General features: G+C 30.5%; 1 protein-coding gene across 1 annotated transcript; it reads left to right on the top strand.

Annotated features, from left to right (window-relative positions):
- Window positions 1-2,167: 2,167 nt before the first annotated feature.
- Window positions 2,168-3,843, top strand: LOC131595784 (CBL-interacting serine/threonine-protein kinase 4-like). The gene has a single exon (XM_058868254.1). The coding sequence runs from the start codon at window positions 2,223-2,225 to the stop codon at window positions 3,552-3,554; it is 1,332 nt and encodes a 443-aa protein (XP_058724237.1). The 5' UTR covers window positions 2,168-2,222; the 3' UTR covers window positions 3,555-3,843.
- Window positions 3,844-16,029: the final 12,186 nt, after the last annotated feature.

The raw sequence follows: 16,029 nt of genomic DNA, 5'->3' as shown, positions 1-16,029 counted from the left end.
CCTATGTTAAAATAGCCAAACTGATGAAGAAATCAATAATTTATTTAAAAGCTTAATTCATATGAAAATAAATAAATAAATAAATAATTTGAGTAGATTCGTTGTTAATGAGTTGTGTTTTAAGTCTATTAAGAATTCATGAGATTTTAGTTTTTTTTTATAAGCAATTTATACCTAGAAGAATTCAAATTGAGACCTTGAAAGAAGCGTAATCTCAAGACTCCAACATTCACTACTAAACCGCACACATTCTAAAATATAAAAGGATGCGTCAGTCTTAAGGAAAATTTAGATAAACAAATCTAATAATTCATATGACCATGTTATTGAAATTTAAGAAACTTTTAAAAGTATTTACGGGAATTAGGAGACATTTTTAAACACTCTAGATTTTCATGATTCATATAGTGAGTTGGAGTGATAGGAAATACTTGAATGAAAATAGAGATTATTATTAGAAATTTGAGTGACTATTTTCTTGTAACATTTTTGCAATTTCTTGTAATATTTTTTGGAAGTATAGTAAATTAGAAAAGTGTTCTTTCTTCAAATTAGATCGTTTTGATCTCATTGATTAAATATTTTTTTTTGTGTTTTTGTCTTTTATTTTCTTCTCTTTTTTAGTGGAATTGCTTAAATGGTTTAACATGTTAATTTGTTGATTTGAGCCATTTATATTAAGGGTCTTGCCAAACATACTAAATAAAAATAATATTCTTTAAAAAAGTTAATATTTCAATTTCCAATGTATTTTTAATACATTAAATACACGCATTTTTAATTTTTTTTACCACTTTAATCACTTAAAGAATACCTTTGAGGCACTATTTAGCCTTTCCCTTTATCATTATTGTTTATCCAACATATCTATTTTCTTGACGTGTTTAAAATATCAACAATTTTATTCGAATTGTTAGAGTTTTTACAATATTTTGTCATTGGTCAACTTTAAAACTTTTTTAAATAGAGTAACTAAAAAAATTTCAAAATAAAAAAACTAATATATTATTTTAATCAAAATATGACGACTTAAAATTCATTTAAGTCTAAAATTAAAAAAATGAAAATTTAATATAAAATATAATTTTATAGTAATATAGAAAATATTATTCTTATTTACTTAAGTAACTAAATAACTTATTTAAATAAATGTATATTTTTAAAATTAACTTTTCTATATTTAAAAAATATATGGTCGCACCTAATTTTAAATTAAGTCATTGATTTCAGTTGTTCGATTTAGTTGATCACATCTATTTCCATTAATATAGTGATTAATACTTGAATATGAGATTTTTTACACAAATATTGTTAAAGACTAATCATCTAGAATAATTGTTTTCATTAAAAAAAATTATTTACAATTTTATCAATTAAATATTCAAATTTAATATAAATTTTAAGTTTGTTCTAGATATCAAGTTCTACTTTAAGTTTTAAATATAATCTATTCTTTTAGTCAAACTTAATAAAAAAATACCTAAAGTAATTTAAATTTAAATATGAATAAAAATAGTAAATAACAATTTTTTTCTAAAATTAAAACTAATTTATGTTATGCTAAAAGGTCGGTCAACTATTTTCATTTGAGAAAAGTAAATATTCACTTAACCCGTAACTAAATTTTTATAAAAATATTTCATTCATGCATTAGACTCACAACTTTACACTTTAAGAAAATTAATTAAAATTGTAGTATCATTCCATTTTATTGATTTTATGAAATAATTCAAATAACGATGGTTATAGAAATTAAATATTTTAAATTATTTCCTTAATATCTCATGAATGACATCTGTAAATTTCAAAGTTAATTATACTTTTCTTATATTTTGCCACAAACTTAATTTTTTTTCTTATTCAAATTCAATACCAGTGGAACTACTCTTTGGGGGCACACAATAAAAAATCATTTTATATAGTTTAGTGCTAATGGGTATATTTTTAAGGAATAATATATTTTATTGTTATTAAAATAAAACAGAAATAAAATAATGCACAGTATTCTAGAAATAAAATAAACAAATAAACAGAAAACAGACATGTAAGAACAAATAAAACAAAAAAGGACATTATAGGAATTATAATAAATAAAAAACAGAACAATTTTCAAGGAATATGCTATGCAATTTATGTGTATATATATATAAATAAATAATCACACACTCAGAACAAACTCACATCTGTTCTCTCTCTGTTATTGTTTCCAAAAATCAATAAAAATGGAACGGCGGCAACAGTCACCACCCCCGTCTCCGCCGTCACGAGTCATACTCGGAAAATACCAGCTTACCAAATTCCTCGGACGCGGAAACTTCGCGAAGGTTTACCAAGCAACTTCTCTGATCGACGGTTCAACAGTCGCCGTGAAGGTGATTGACAAATCCAAAACGGTGGACGCGTCCATGGAGCCACGAATCGTTCGTGAAATCGATGCCATGCGCCGTCTTCAAAACCATCAGAACATCCTCAAAATTCATGAAGTTTTAGCCACGAAAACTAAGATCTATCTCATCGTCGATTTCGCCGGCGGCGGTGAGCTTTTCTACAAACTCTCACGGCGAGGTAGGTTTACGGAGTCCGTCGCTCGTCGGTACTTTCAACAGCTTGTCTCCGCTCTCTGTTTCTGTCACAAAAACGGCGTCGCTCACCGTGACCTAAAGCCGCAGAATCTCCTCCTCGACGCTGACGGTAATCTCAAGGTCTCCGACTTTGGTCTCTCCGCGTTACCGGAACAGCTTCAAAACGGTCTCCTTCATACAGCCTGTGGTACTCCGGCGTACACCGCACCGGAGATTCTCGGCCGGATCGGGTACGACGGATCTAAAGCAGACGCTTGGTCCTGCGGCGTCATCCTATATGTACTTCTCGCCGGTCATCTCCCGTTCGACGATTCAAATATTCCGGCGATGTGTAAGAAAATCATGCGGCGGGATTTTCAGTTTCCGGCGTGGTTTTCGAAGCCAGCGCGGTACCTAATCTATCAGCTACTCGACCCGAACCCTAAAACCCGAATCAAACTAGAGAACGTGTTCGGAAACGCATGGTTTAAGAAATCGTTAAGAGAAGAACCTGAAGTTAAAGTTTTTGAACCAGAATTATACAATAAATACTGTTGTGAAGGTAACAAGAAACTAGAATTGGGGATGAATGCTTTCGATATAATATCGATGTCTTCGGGTTTGGATTTGAGTGGTTTGTTCGAAACTACGTCGTTTAGAACTGAAAAGAGGTTTACTTCAAGTGAAGAAATTGGTGTGGTGGAAGAGAAAGTGAAGGAAATTGGAGGGGGATTAGGGTTTAGGATTGAGATTGGGAAAAATGGAACAATTGGATTGGGGAAAGGGAAGGTTACTATGGTGGTTGAGGTGTTTAAGATAGTGGACAATTTGTTGTTGGTAGCATTAAAACTGGAGAATGGTGGAATGGAATTTGAAGATCTTCATTGGAATGATTGGAAAAATGGGCTTCAAGATGTTGTTATGTCATGGCATAATCATGAATCAAAATTTCCATGTAATAATGTTGATGAATCTGAAAGAAGGATTACTTAGTTTCTGATGTAAAATATGTTAGGAGAGATTAACACTTTCAGAACAGTTATCTCTGTTTTGTTATTTCATTTTCATTCAACACAAGTGTAGGGTTTTCATGCATGTAGCAGCAGCTTCTAATATACACTTTTTGTTGTTTGATTTTTAGTTGTTCATGAGTGAATTTGTTTTGTTTTGTAGTTTCTTGTATGGGACAGTGGTCACGGTTGTAAATGGAAAGTAGTGGCAAGTGTTTCTGTTGTTCCATTATTGTCTTGAATCAAGGAGAACATTTTTATGTCTTATTGTATGTCTTGTTGTTGATATTTGCTTATGGGATCTGTCTTGTTGATATTTGCTTATGGGATCCAAGATTCCAGCATGGGTCTTGCTTTGAGTAGCTGACATAAAGTTTTCTGGTGAATTAATCAGTTCATGAATATATAATATTAATTAATATAAAAACAAAAATGTTAAATAGACATAGAAATTTGATAAAAAATATAGTTTTTCTTTTAAATTGGTGTTTAAATAACTGCTCATATAAACATTATTTAAAATTGTTTTGTTTTGTATGAAACATTTCAAATCTCTTTTAGTTCAATAAAAAAATTTAACATAATAATAATAATAATAATAATAATAATAATAATAATGCTAACCAGTGCTCTCAGGACAATGGTTAAGACTTTAAAGTAGTAAATTTATGTAGGTAATGTGCGTATTTAATGCCTCGAAAATTGAAATATTACATTTTCTATATAATATTTTCTTTTTTTTAAATGCTTAACCATTGTCCTGCAGATTACCGAGATAAGTTGGTTAGCATTTCCCTAATAATAATTACTTATTCATCTTGTATTATGTGATGGGTATTAATATTTTAAAACATAGTAATTATTGAAGGACTTTATGTGAGTCTTTAATAAATATTATTTTAAAATAAATTTGATTTTGTAAAATTCATTTTTGTTAAAATTGACTTTAAAGTAAAATTATGTTATTTTATTTTTAAAATATGTTTAATATAGAATAGAAATATGTATTATATTTTTTTATTTTAACACAATAACACAGACCAATTAATTAAAAAACAAAAATTGTTTTTACTGTCAACAATTTCTCAAAAGTGAAAAATTCTTAAAAAGAAACCAACAAAATACGTTGTTTATACAAACGATAATCACAATTTTTTGTTAATTAAAAAATAAAAATAATATTTTTCTCTCCTTCATTATCACAATTATCTCATGATTATAATTTTAATTTTTTTTATAAATGAATATAAAATTTTGATTTAAAATAGCATCACCTTATTGATTGTTTCTAAAAATATAAATATAGATGTGTTTCTATTCAAGAATTTCTCAAAATAGTGTGCGTATTTAAAAAAAAGAAACTATTTTGTATTTCTTTGTTTTATATTACACTCTAGTGAACGTTGTATTTTTTTATTTTCTTTATTGTGTTTAAATATTTGTAATTTGGTATCACAAATTGGTTGAAACTCTAGCTAGATTGTGCCATTAAGATATTTAGATAGATGGAAGGCTCAGTCTCTATCGCTATTTTTGGTTGATCTCATTCAATCCAAAGTCGTGCATTGTGGTTGCCTGCTCCCATTCTAAGATTCTCAATGTCATGTCGCCACCTTGCAAAAATGGGTGATCCATGCCCTTCTCCACGTTTAGGTCACGCTGCAACCGGTTTTCTTTTATCGTTGTCACTAGTTTTCTTTGTTTGACAGTTTCTGTCCAACTCTCCTCCGCGCGCAATGCCTCTGTCTTTTTGGATTTCGTGGTTGTCTTCTTCCTTTCTCCGATTATCAAGGTATTTTGGTTAGATTTGTTTGAGTTGTTCGTTTTTGTCTTCCCTGTTTGGGCTAGTTTTATTGTTTGAGTAAATTGTCTGTTTTAGACTTGGAAGAACAATTCAAATGTTTTTTGGACGTGTTTGAACTTGCCGGGCTCCTTTGTTTGGATATTACATCTTAACAAATGATGTAAATTCTGGCTGGGATTATACTGATCCGATTGTACAAGCTGGAAAATTTAATGTCAGCATGGGTTATGTCTACTAGTTCTCTCAATTTTCCTTTCTATATTGGGTAAAACAACCCCATCGCTTAAGTTTAAAAATCTCTTCCTATTACTTACATACCTTTCCATCATGTAGGTTTTAATTTCTACCACACTAACCACCAATGGTTTAGCCCTTGATTCAAGAATCACACTATTGAATGCCTCTGACATGTTGTTAAGAACAAAGCCACACTTTGAATGTGTCCTAAATTGTGATTTACTCTAAAACCTGGGTGGAGTCTTCATCATATGCAAAAAAGCCTCTCCATTCACCATTTTCATTGCCTTCATTTCTCTTTACCATGCATGTGGATAAGTTGATTTTGCAACCTTTTATAGGATTACTTTTAACCTTTTTCCATGATACTTCTTCCTAAAGTTATCATACAAGTGCCTTATAAAAAAACCTTTGTTCAATCCAAAGGCGAAGCTCATCCATAGCAGGCCACAGACCATGCAATACAACATACAATACATGAATTCAATTAAATACAACATGATAGAAATGAATGAATTCAATTACAATTAAAACACACAATAAATTTTTTGATCAAATATGAAGCTGTAGGGGAGAAATTTATCCCTACCTCCTAGATCATTAATCAAAAGTTCCAAAACTCATGTCCAGTTATCTTTTGCCTTCTTCTCACTTGTGTTTATTTTTATTGCTAGTACTTTATTAAGCATCTTCATGTTCAATTGTATCATCCATTTTCTCATCCACACAATCAACACTATCATCAGAGTTATCAAATGCAATTTCCAGAGCTATCATACTTAAAACTCTCACTCTCACTATCATCAGAACTTACACTCCCACCCTCTTTCATCACACATACATTACCCTCATCAGTGTCCAACCCATCATGTACATTACCATTATGTTCCTAATCATCATGAAAAATATCATTATGTCCCTCACCTTCTTGAACACCACCACTCTACAAATCATCATGTTGTCCTTCACCTTCTTGAACACCACCGCACTGTAAATCCTCATGTTGTTCCTCACCATTCTGTCCCATACCTTCTCTAAATTATTCTCCATAAAGTTTAACAAGCAATTGTTCTTCCTCCACAAGATCAATAATGTCCTCACGATTTAATTCTTCTTCCTCAAGAGGAACCTCGTAAAAATCAAGCTCAGACACATCATATTGTATATAAATATCCACACTCAAATGTATCGTACAAAGTTCTGCAATGTCTTATGCACCTTTTTCATCACTCAAAATATTCATCCCAAACGTTGGGTCCTTGTACCATATTGTGTCTATTTCCGTACAACCTAGTTCGTTCACTATACCTACCAACTCAAAATTACTTCATTTGACAACACCAGTTTTGATTTCTGTCACAGTTCCTCCTTCATATACAGCTAGTTCATTTTAAAAAATGAACCATCACGATGATCAACAAAAGAAAATATTCTTCCATTACTACCTATGTCAGAAAGTTTAAAATTAGAAAGGGGAAAAATGTATACCTCACATACAGCTACACATACAACTCTAAAACCTAAAACTCGCAATGATAAAACCTAAAAACTATAAACTATCGAAAACGAAAAATCCTACTACAGTTGAAACAAATATCAGTTGTAAATGAAGATTCCTAGTAAGAGATCAAAGCGGTAAATACTAAACCTAAATTAGAAAAAAGAGACAATTTAATAATCGATTTGAAAATAGAATCTTCAATTGTAATGGAGACCAAGCTCTCGTGTTCCCTTGAAAACGATTTTGCACCTTCGATTCTGCCAAAGCAATCCTTCTCTCCAAAGCCTTCGCCCTCTTCTCCTTTATTAGGGTTTTCTGAAACGATCAAATCACATCAGAAATCTTTTACTTAACTTAAAACCCTTTAATCAATCATGCGCGACTTCTTAATAATTCGTGTCATAAGTTAATCTCCACATGAATGCCAACTACACGTGAAGTGGCTACTACGTTTGACTTTGACTAACAAACTTAACAAAAATGACAAATGTGACATCCTTTGTATAAATAAGTGATTCCGTTTTAAAAAATAAGAGACCAAAATAAACCCAGATATTTAGTTAAGAGACGAAAAAGAATATTTAACTTTTAAAATTTTATTTTGAATAATTTTTTATTTTTCATTGAGGAGTTTAAGTAGAAGATTATTAAAATGATAAGTAGCAGTTTTTTTTATTCTAATCGTATCCTTTTAATTTAATTCAATTTTTACTTTATCATCACTTAGGTTAAAAAATTAGGCTTACACAGTTCACTGACCGCTCTTTCACAAAATTTAATACCTAATATAATATATATATTTACGATACAAATTATATAGAATATATAACTTTGTATATATGGTATTTTTAATATAAAATATTTTACACAGTCAATATATCACAATTTTAAAAAATATATATTTTATATATGATTTAAAAAAAAGTCAAACGCTACAAAGATTAACGGTTATGATTTTACTGACAGTATAAAACTGCTTTACGCTGTCAATGTATTTCCACTAAATTTTACTTAGTATTCATTTTATAAAGTCAAAATAAAATATGTGATTTAAAATAAAAATGATTTTAGAAAATAGTTAGGAAAAATTATTGTGCCTATATTATTTTGTAATTATTGATTAAATAATTAGATTTGAAAAAGTGTGCAACCCATACTAGTTAGTTTCTATAAAATCAAAATTGCATGTGCTGTTTGTTTGCATGTGAAAAAAAGTATGATTAATCATCACAAGAGTTATTGGAAATATTATTGGAATGACAAGATGATTCATACAAAGGACAATTATATATCTTCCAACTTTCATGGGCTCCAAAGCATGCATAATTAATTATACTCTAATCAAATAATTTAGCAAAATCATAATTTTGGACAGAAGAATCACCATCAACTGAATCTTTGATACAAGTACAGCCTCATAAAAGATTCGTTCCTCCAGCATTTTCAAGTTCAATTTATGAGCAAAAATGTGTTGTAGACTTGTTTTATAGAGAGATGAAAATTATTAAACAATTGCACCTTAAATATGAGTACATGTTTAGCAAATAAAATTCATTTTAAAATTGTACTTATGAAGAAAAAAATTGTGGGATACTTGAATTATGAGGCATACTCTTAATATCTACACTTTACATTTTCAAACATTTACATTTTAAATCATTTATATTTCCAAATCATTTACGTTTTATTACTTTTACTTTTCTATTGTTTAGATTTGACTATCAATTTTACTGCACTCATTCATTTACTTTCATTGAAACTAAAACTTTCCAAAAAAAATTCAAACAATTTGGAGCTTCTAGTTTTAATTCAATTTGGAGAAATTTTCAAATCACCATCAAATGTGTATGCTACGGATTATACATAGAGAAAAGGGTGATGAATTGATAATATAAAATAATTTTACACTATCAATCAATTACAATCGTGTATTTAATTAAATTATTTTTTATTTTAATTTTTTTTAGTGACATGACAGATTGATTGTTTTCTATTGGATGACAGTGTTAAATTATTTTAAACTGTTAATACATATCTATTAAACTCTTAAACATAAGACAACACTCCGCAATCACACTACTGAAACATTTATCTACGTTTCTGATTTGATTCACTTTTCTAATATCAAAAGTGCAAACATATAGCATACCCAGGATGGTTACATGTCTTTATGAAATAGAAGATCTTGTCAAATTCGAGCATTCTAATATTTAATCAGTTTTAAAATGACTGTCGTTTAAGGTTTTTGTACATAGATTAAGGAATGCAATAATATTGTCATGTGACATTGTACTTTTACCGAATTAATCTTATAAATATATTGGAAGTAGTATATAAAGTAATAATTAAACGGTAGAATTGAAAAAATGACAATCATTATTACATTGAAAAGTAAAAGTGATATTTATTTTGAAACAAATTTTATTTGCTAAAACGAAACTTATTGTGAAACGGATGGAATAACTTAAAAATCAATAATAATATGTCAAACTCGGATTTTATTTGAAAGTTTTGAGGAAAGAAAACAAGAAATTTGAAAAAAAAGAATTTTTAAAAAAATATAAAAAAAATTTAATATTTTTAAAAGAATATTTTTGTATAGAATGATAACATAATGATTTAAAAAAGAGTGATTTTGTATAGAAATGTTTAACTTTCACAGGCACTAGAAAAATAATATATTTTTAAATCTCAAATCTTCACCATTAAATTAATTGTAGAGTTATATACAATGTTAATATACTATTTTTGACATAAATATACTTCATTACATCTCTTCATCTCTTCATATAGATATTGATTATTCATCTAATATGATATATACAACGACAATAATCAAATTTTATCCTACTAAATATAACTGATTACATAGATTAAATTCCTTATATATTTTTTTATCTAATTCATTAATATTCTTTTTTAATAGTCTCTTATGTAATTTTTAATTTTTTTTTTTATATTTCTAATTGTTGACTCATCTCTCCCTTATATACCCTCAATAGAACTCATCTCTTTTTACTTTCACATATCACCTAAATTTATTTTATATTATAAGTGATATGATATAGGTGTTTTCTACCATAAGTGAGTATATAAAAATAAAATGTACATTGCATAACAATTTACACTTATTTGTTGGCAGCCACGTTGCACCTTAGACTTAAATTCACACTCACATCACAAAATTAAATCCTTTTTCTAGGATAGAATTTTTGTCTATCATGTGGGCATCCCCAACCTCTTGCTGACACATATTAAGCCATTTAATGAATCCACATGGTCCTTTCATAATGTCATTGACATGTCAGCTTCACATTTTACAATCTACATGAATCTATAAAAATTCTTCAGTTAGTTCAACTTATCAAACTGCTATATATCCAATCAAATTCTTGTTATCATGTCACAATCTACCAAAAAAAATGAAATGCTACCAATGAAAATCAGAAAGCAAAGAGAAACATTGCTTCTATATGATGTAAGATAAAGGGAGGACCAAAGTAGGCCATGTGATTTAATTTGTTTATAAACATTCTCACATGACAATATACTTATGAAAGGAACAATTCAAGCCAAAAGGTTATTGGAAGCGGAGGCCCAATCCAATTTGTCTAAAGCTTTGGCCATGGAAGAGCAATTCTGGCGCAGCAAATCTAAAATAAAATGGAGTTTGGAGGGAGATCGTAACACGGCCTATTTCCACAGAATTTCTAAGATTAAGCAGAAATTCAGGCCCATTTCCATGCTTGTCCATGAGAATATTCACATTACAGACCCGGAAGATATTGCCAACCACACGGTTCAATATTTTGAAAATCTATTTTCTACCAATAGTTCTATATTGCAGGATTACTCTTTGGTAGATAATACTATTCAGCCCTTGGTTGATGATGAGACGAATGGTCTCCTGACTCGCATTCCTTCTGCAGAGGAAATTACTGCAGCAGTGTTTAGCTTGAATAGGGACAGTGCGCCGGGTCCGGACGGTTTCGGTGCTGTGTTTTATCAAACTTATTGGGACATTATCAAACAGGACGTCATAAATGCGGCGATTCAATTTTTTTCAACTGGTTGGATAATGCCGGGCTTTAACGCTAATACAATTATTCTCATTCCTAAGGTTAAAGGGGCTGATTCGCTGGACCTTTTCCGCCCGATTGCAGTTGCCAATTTTAAGTTCAAGATCATCTCGAAAGTGTTGGCGGACAGGCTTGCATCCATTATGCCGTTAATTATATCAAAGGAGCAACGTGGTTTCATTCACGGAAGGAAGATTATGGACTGTATTGGTTTGGCTTCGGAAGCTTTCAATTTGCTCGATACCAAGGCTTGGTGTGGGAATATTGCTATTAAAGTGGACATATCAAAAGCTTTTGACACTCTTAGATGGGATTTCTTGATTAAAGTGCTGCATAATTTCGGTTTTAATGGTAAATTTTGTTCTTGGATTTTAAGCATCCTTCATTCTGCTCATCTCTCTGTTAATATCAATGGTACTCTCAAAGGCTATTTCACATGTTCTCGTGGAGTTCGTCAAGGAGATCCGCTTTCTCCGCTTCTGTTCTGTATCGCGGAAGAAGTGTTGAGTAGGAAATTAAATATTCTTGTTGATTTGAAGCAGCTTGAGCTAACAAAAGGGCCACATAATGCCACTATCCCGTCACATATTTTATATGCTGATGACATATTTCTTTTTTGCAAAGGAAAGTTCTCAAACATCAAAGTCATTACCAATGCTTTGGATGATTACGCGGCTGTCTCGGGTCAGTTTGTTAATTATAGCAAATCTTGCCTTTTTTGTGGCGCCATGTCGGATTCTAGACGGAATATTTTGTCGGAGATGTCGGGTTTTAAGGTAGGGGCTGCTCCTTTGGTTTATTTAGGGGTGCCGATTTTCAAAGGCAAACCTAAGGCGGTGTTTTTGCGACCTATTGCTGATAAAGTCATTAACAAGTTGGCCTCTTGGAAAGGTTCATTATTATCTTTTGCCGGTAGAGTGGAGCTTGTGAAATCGGTTATTCAGAGTATGTTAATTCATAGTATGACTATTTATGCGTGGCCTATATCGCTTCTTAGAGACATTGAGCGGGCGATAAAACGTTTTATATGGAGTGGAGATTCTTCTAAAAGTAAAGTCATTACAGTTTCTTGGATGAAAATGTGCATTCCTTTAGCCGAAGGCGGTCTAGGTCTCAGATCTCTTGTCAAACTTAATGAAGCTTATAACCTGAAGCTTGCGTGGGACTGTCTTAATTCGGTGGATTCTTGGGCTGTTTTGTTAAGACAACGAACTTTTAGAAACGGTAAATTCATCAACCATCACATTTTTTCATCTATATGGTCTAGTATCAAAACAGAGTTGAGCACTGCTTTGGAGAATTCGGTTTGGTGTTTGGGTAATGGTAAATCTATAAGCCTTTGGTTTGATAGTTGGTGCGGGGATCCTTTGCATCTTGAGGTGCCTGACATGATTTCTTTGGTGGACCATAAAGTGAGTAACATTATTGCGAACGGTAATTGGGATTTTTCTCTTTCTTCTTCTCCCATCCCTTTACCGCTTCAGCTGCGGATTCAAAATTTTCATATTCCCCATGATCTTAGAGAGGATTCAAGGGTTTGGCTGCATTCTTCAAATGGCGAGCTAACTCCAAAAATGTGTTACGATTTCAAGAGACCTAGAGGGATTCTTTTAGATTGGTGGCGTTGGATTTGGTCCAAATCAATTCCTCCTTCAAAATCGTGTATGGTTTGGAAATTGTTGCACAATAAGATAGCCACAGACGATCAATGGAAACGAAGAGGTTTTGCTTTCCCGTCTAGGTGTGATCTTTGTAAAGAAGAAGAAGAAACTTCTCACCACTTGTTTTTTCTCTGCAAGTTTGCTTCTCAGATTTGGGCTTGGGTCGGTTTGATGCTCCGGCTTAATGATTCGATCCAAAGTTGGGAAGATGTGAAAAAGATCTTCAACAAGAAGGCAGCAGGTCAGTGTAGAGCATTACATGGTGCTGTTATTATTTTTGTTTTTAATATCATTTGGCAGGCTCGAAACAAGGTACGATTCCAAAACATTAGCACTAGTGTTTCTTATTACATCTCCTATATTTTGGATGCGGTCTCCATAGCTGGAAATAGCACGGCTGGATCTCACTTGAATATGCAGGATTTCATAATTCTAAAGAGTTTCCGTGTAATCATCCGGCCTCCCCGAGCTCCGCGAATTGTTGAGGTTATTTGGGAACCCCCTCCTAGGAGTTGGGTTAAAATCAATTGTGATGGGGCTTCTGTTGCTCCTTCGGGAAACTCTGCTTGTGGTGGGATTGTGCGTAATAGTGAGGGTGGGTTTCTTGGTGCGTTTGCCATTCGGTTAGGTATTTCTTCTTCGCTCATTGCCGAACTTTCCGGTGCGATGTTTGCAATAGAGTTCGCCCATGAGAATAACTGGAAATATCTTTGGTTGGAAACAGATTCAATGGCGGTTGTCAAGGCTTTCAAGTCTCCGTTTTTGGTTCCTTGGCGTATTAGGAACCGTTGGTTAAATTGTATAAATATAGTTTTTAACTGGAATTTTATAGTCTCTCATATATATAGAGAAGGCAACAGCTGTGCTGATGCTTTTGCTAACTTAGGTCTTAGTTTAATTGATCCTACTTATTATTCTTCTATTCCTGAGAATATTCGTGAAGATTTTGTAAAGAATCGGCTCGGTTTGCCATTCTTTAGGTTCGTCTCTTATTGATAGGGTTTCGGTTTATGTCCCCCCTATCGCTTTTGTATCAATCTTCGTTATTTTAATATAGCTTCATTTAAAAAAAAAAAGTTTATATTGTTTCTTGGAAAATGATTAGTTGAAGACTAATTTTAGCCATGAAATGGTTTTAGGACTATGTTGATTGAATTGCATTCTACATTATTGTAAAGAGAAGATGTGTTGGTGGTGGCAAAAGCTTGAATGAAATAAGAGAGTAATTGTATGACATCAACATTTATTAAGATATCAATATAGATAGATTAGTTCCCATGTTGTCTTTAGTGACAGATGTCAAATTTTTTAAGAAAAAAAAAATTGATTATAAGTGTGACAAATTTAGCATTTGGCCAATAATAAGAGTATATATGATGAATCTTAGGGGTTGGTAAGGTTGGTAAATGTTTAAAAAAATTGAAATTTCTCAAAATTTTAAGTTTGAATTCTGTCGTTTATTAATAATTTCTGTGTTGAAATATAAATTTTAATTTGGTTTTAACCGAATCATTTAATAATAGATAGAGAAAGTAATCTTTAGATTAGTCGATCTCAATATCGAATATAAAAATTAAGAAAAAAAAGTTCATATAATATAAGCAATTAAGTTTAAGAAGAACAAGTTTATAAGTGAAATTTATTTAATATTAAAAAACATTTAAATGCAAGGCATATATAAAAAAAATATGAGATATACCAAAAGTTTATATTGTCAAGAACAAACTTTACTTCTAAATTGGTGTTTGTCTTTCAATTGGATAATTTTCATTTTCAATTTAAATTAAAATATTATTAAAAATTATCAATAAATATAAAACTTCTTATATTTCTTTCTAATCTTGTGTCCTTTTTTTTTTCTTTATTTCATATTGTTATCACCACGGAGCTATAAAATTTGAAAGACAATATTTTGTTTTGTTTTAGTTTCGTACAATATATTAATAATTCTACTTATTATGGGCCCGTTTGTTTTGACTTTTTTTAAAAATGATTTTTATAGTGTTACTAAATTTTGTGAAAATTTTTTTTACAAAGAAACTTTTTATAAAAGCTTCAAATTAAAAATCTGTTTGAATAGTTATTCTTAAAATGTGATTTTAGGTATTTCATCTATTTATGGGGAAAAATTTTGGATATCAAAATTTTAAAAAAATCACTTAATTTTGAAGCTATTTCAAATAGATTTTCATAAAAATCATTTTTGAAATACAACTTTTTGAAAAAATTATGATTTTGACTAAGTTTTGGTCTTCAATTATGTATGTTTATGTTATAAGATGTCAAATTAAGTGTTTCATTTTAGAAAAAACGAATATAAAAAAATTTGTAATATTTTGAAAAACAGTTTTAAAAAATCTATTTTCAAAAATACAAAGAAAAAAATCCATTTTTTTAAAGCTGAAACAAACTGGCTCAATATCTTACTTGATTAGCTAAAATATCAATGAGAGTTTCATTCATCGAATAAAAATTGCATGAATAGTGATAAAATATTCTAGAATACAATACTTCTTATATTTTTCTCTAAACTTGGGTCCTTTTTCGCACTATTTTATAATATGTTATCATCACGAAGCTCCAAAATTTTGGAATACAACATTTTATTTTGTTTTAGTTTCAAACAATATAATATATTAATAATTCTACCTAATATGTCTCACTTGAAAACATGTGATGTCACATGTAAGTTACATGTATGTTTAAAGTATCAACAGATAGAACTGTATGGATGTCGAGCCTCGAGTAAGTGAAAAATAACTTAGATTGATTTTGTAAAACTATCTTTTGTAAATAAATATGAGCAAAAATAAAAATAATTGATGGTTTGTCACATGTTCAATTTAGTAGTAGACAATATTAAAAATAGTTTAAAAAAGTAAATGAATTCAATAAGGGTGAGTATCTTGACAATGATCGGTTAATATAACTTGTTAGTTGTCTGTACATGATGTATTTTGTCGTGCCAAAAGAGGTCAGAAAGTGATTTTATGGTGTAACTCTACAACATAAAAAACATATACAATAAAGTAAGATGACGAATCTCTAAGCCTCACTTATAACTTTAATACATGTATGATTTTATTCTGAATATCTTTCATGGTTGTAATTCTTTATCTCTAAAATAACTAATTTAGTAAATATCTCTATCCTACTATTTCCAACCACTTTACTAC

This window comes from Vicia villosa, linkage group LG4, assembly GCF_029867415.1.
Source record: "Vicia villosa cultivar HV-30 ecotype Madison, WI linkage group LG4, Vvil1.0, whole genome shotgun sequence".
In the NCBI taxonomy this organism is placed as follows: domain Eukaryota; kingdom Viridiplantae; phylum Streptophyta; class Magnoliopsida; order Fabales; family Fabaceae; genus Vicia; species Vicia villosa.
Note: the sequence above shows the minus strand (reverse complement) of the source record. Positions and strands in the feature narration are given on the sequence as shown.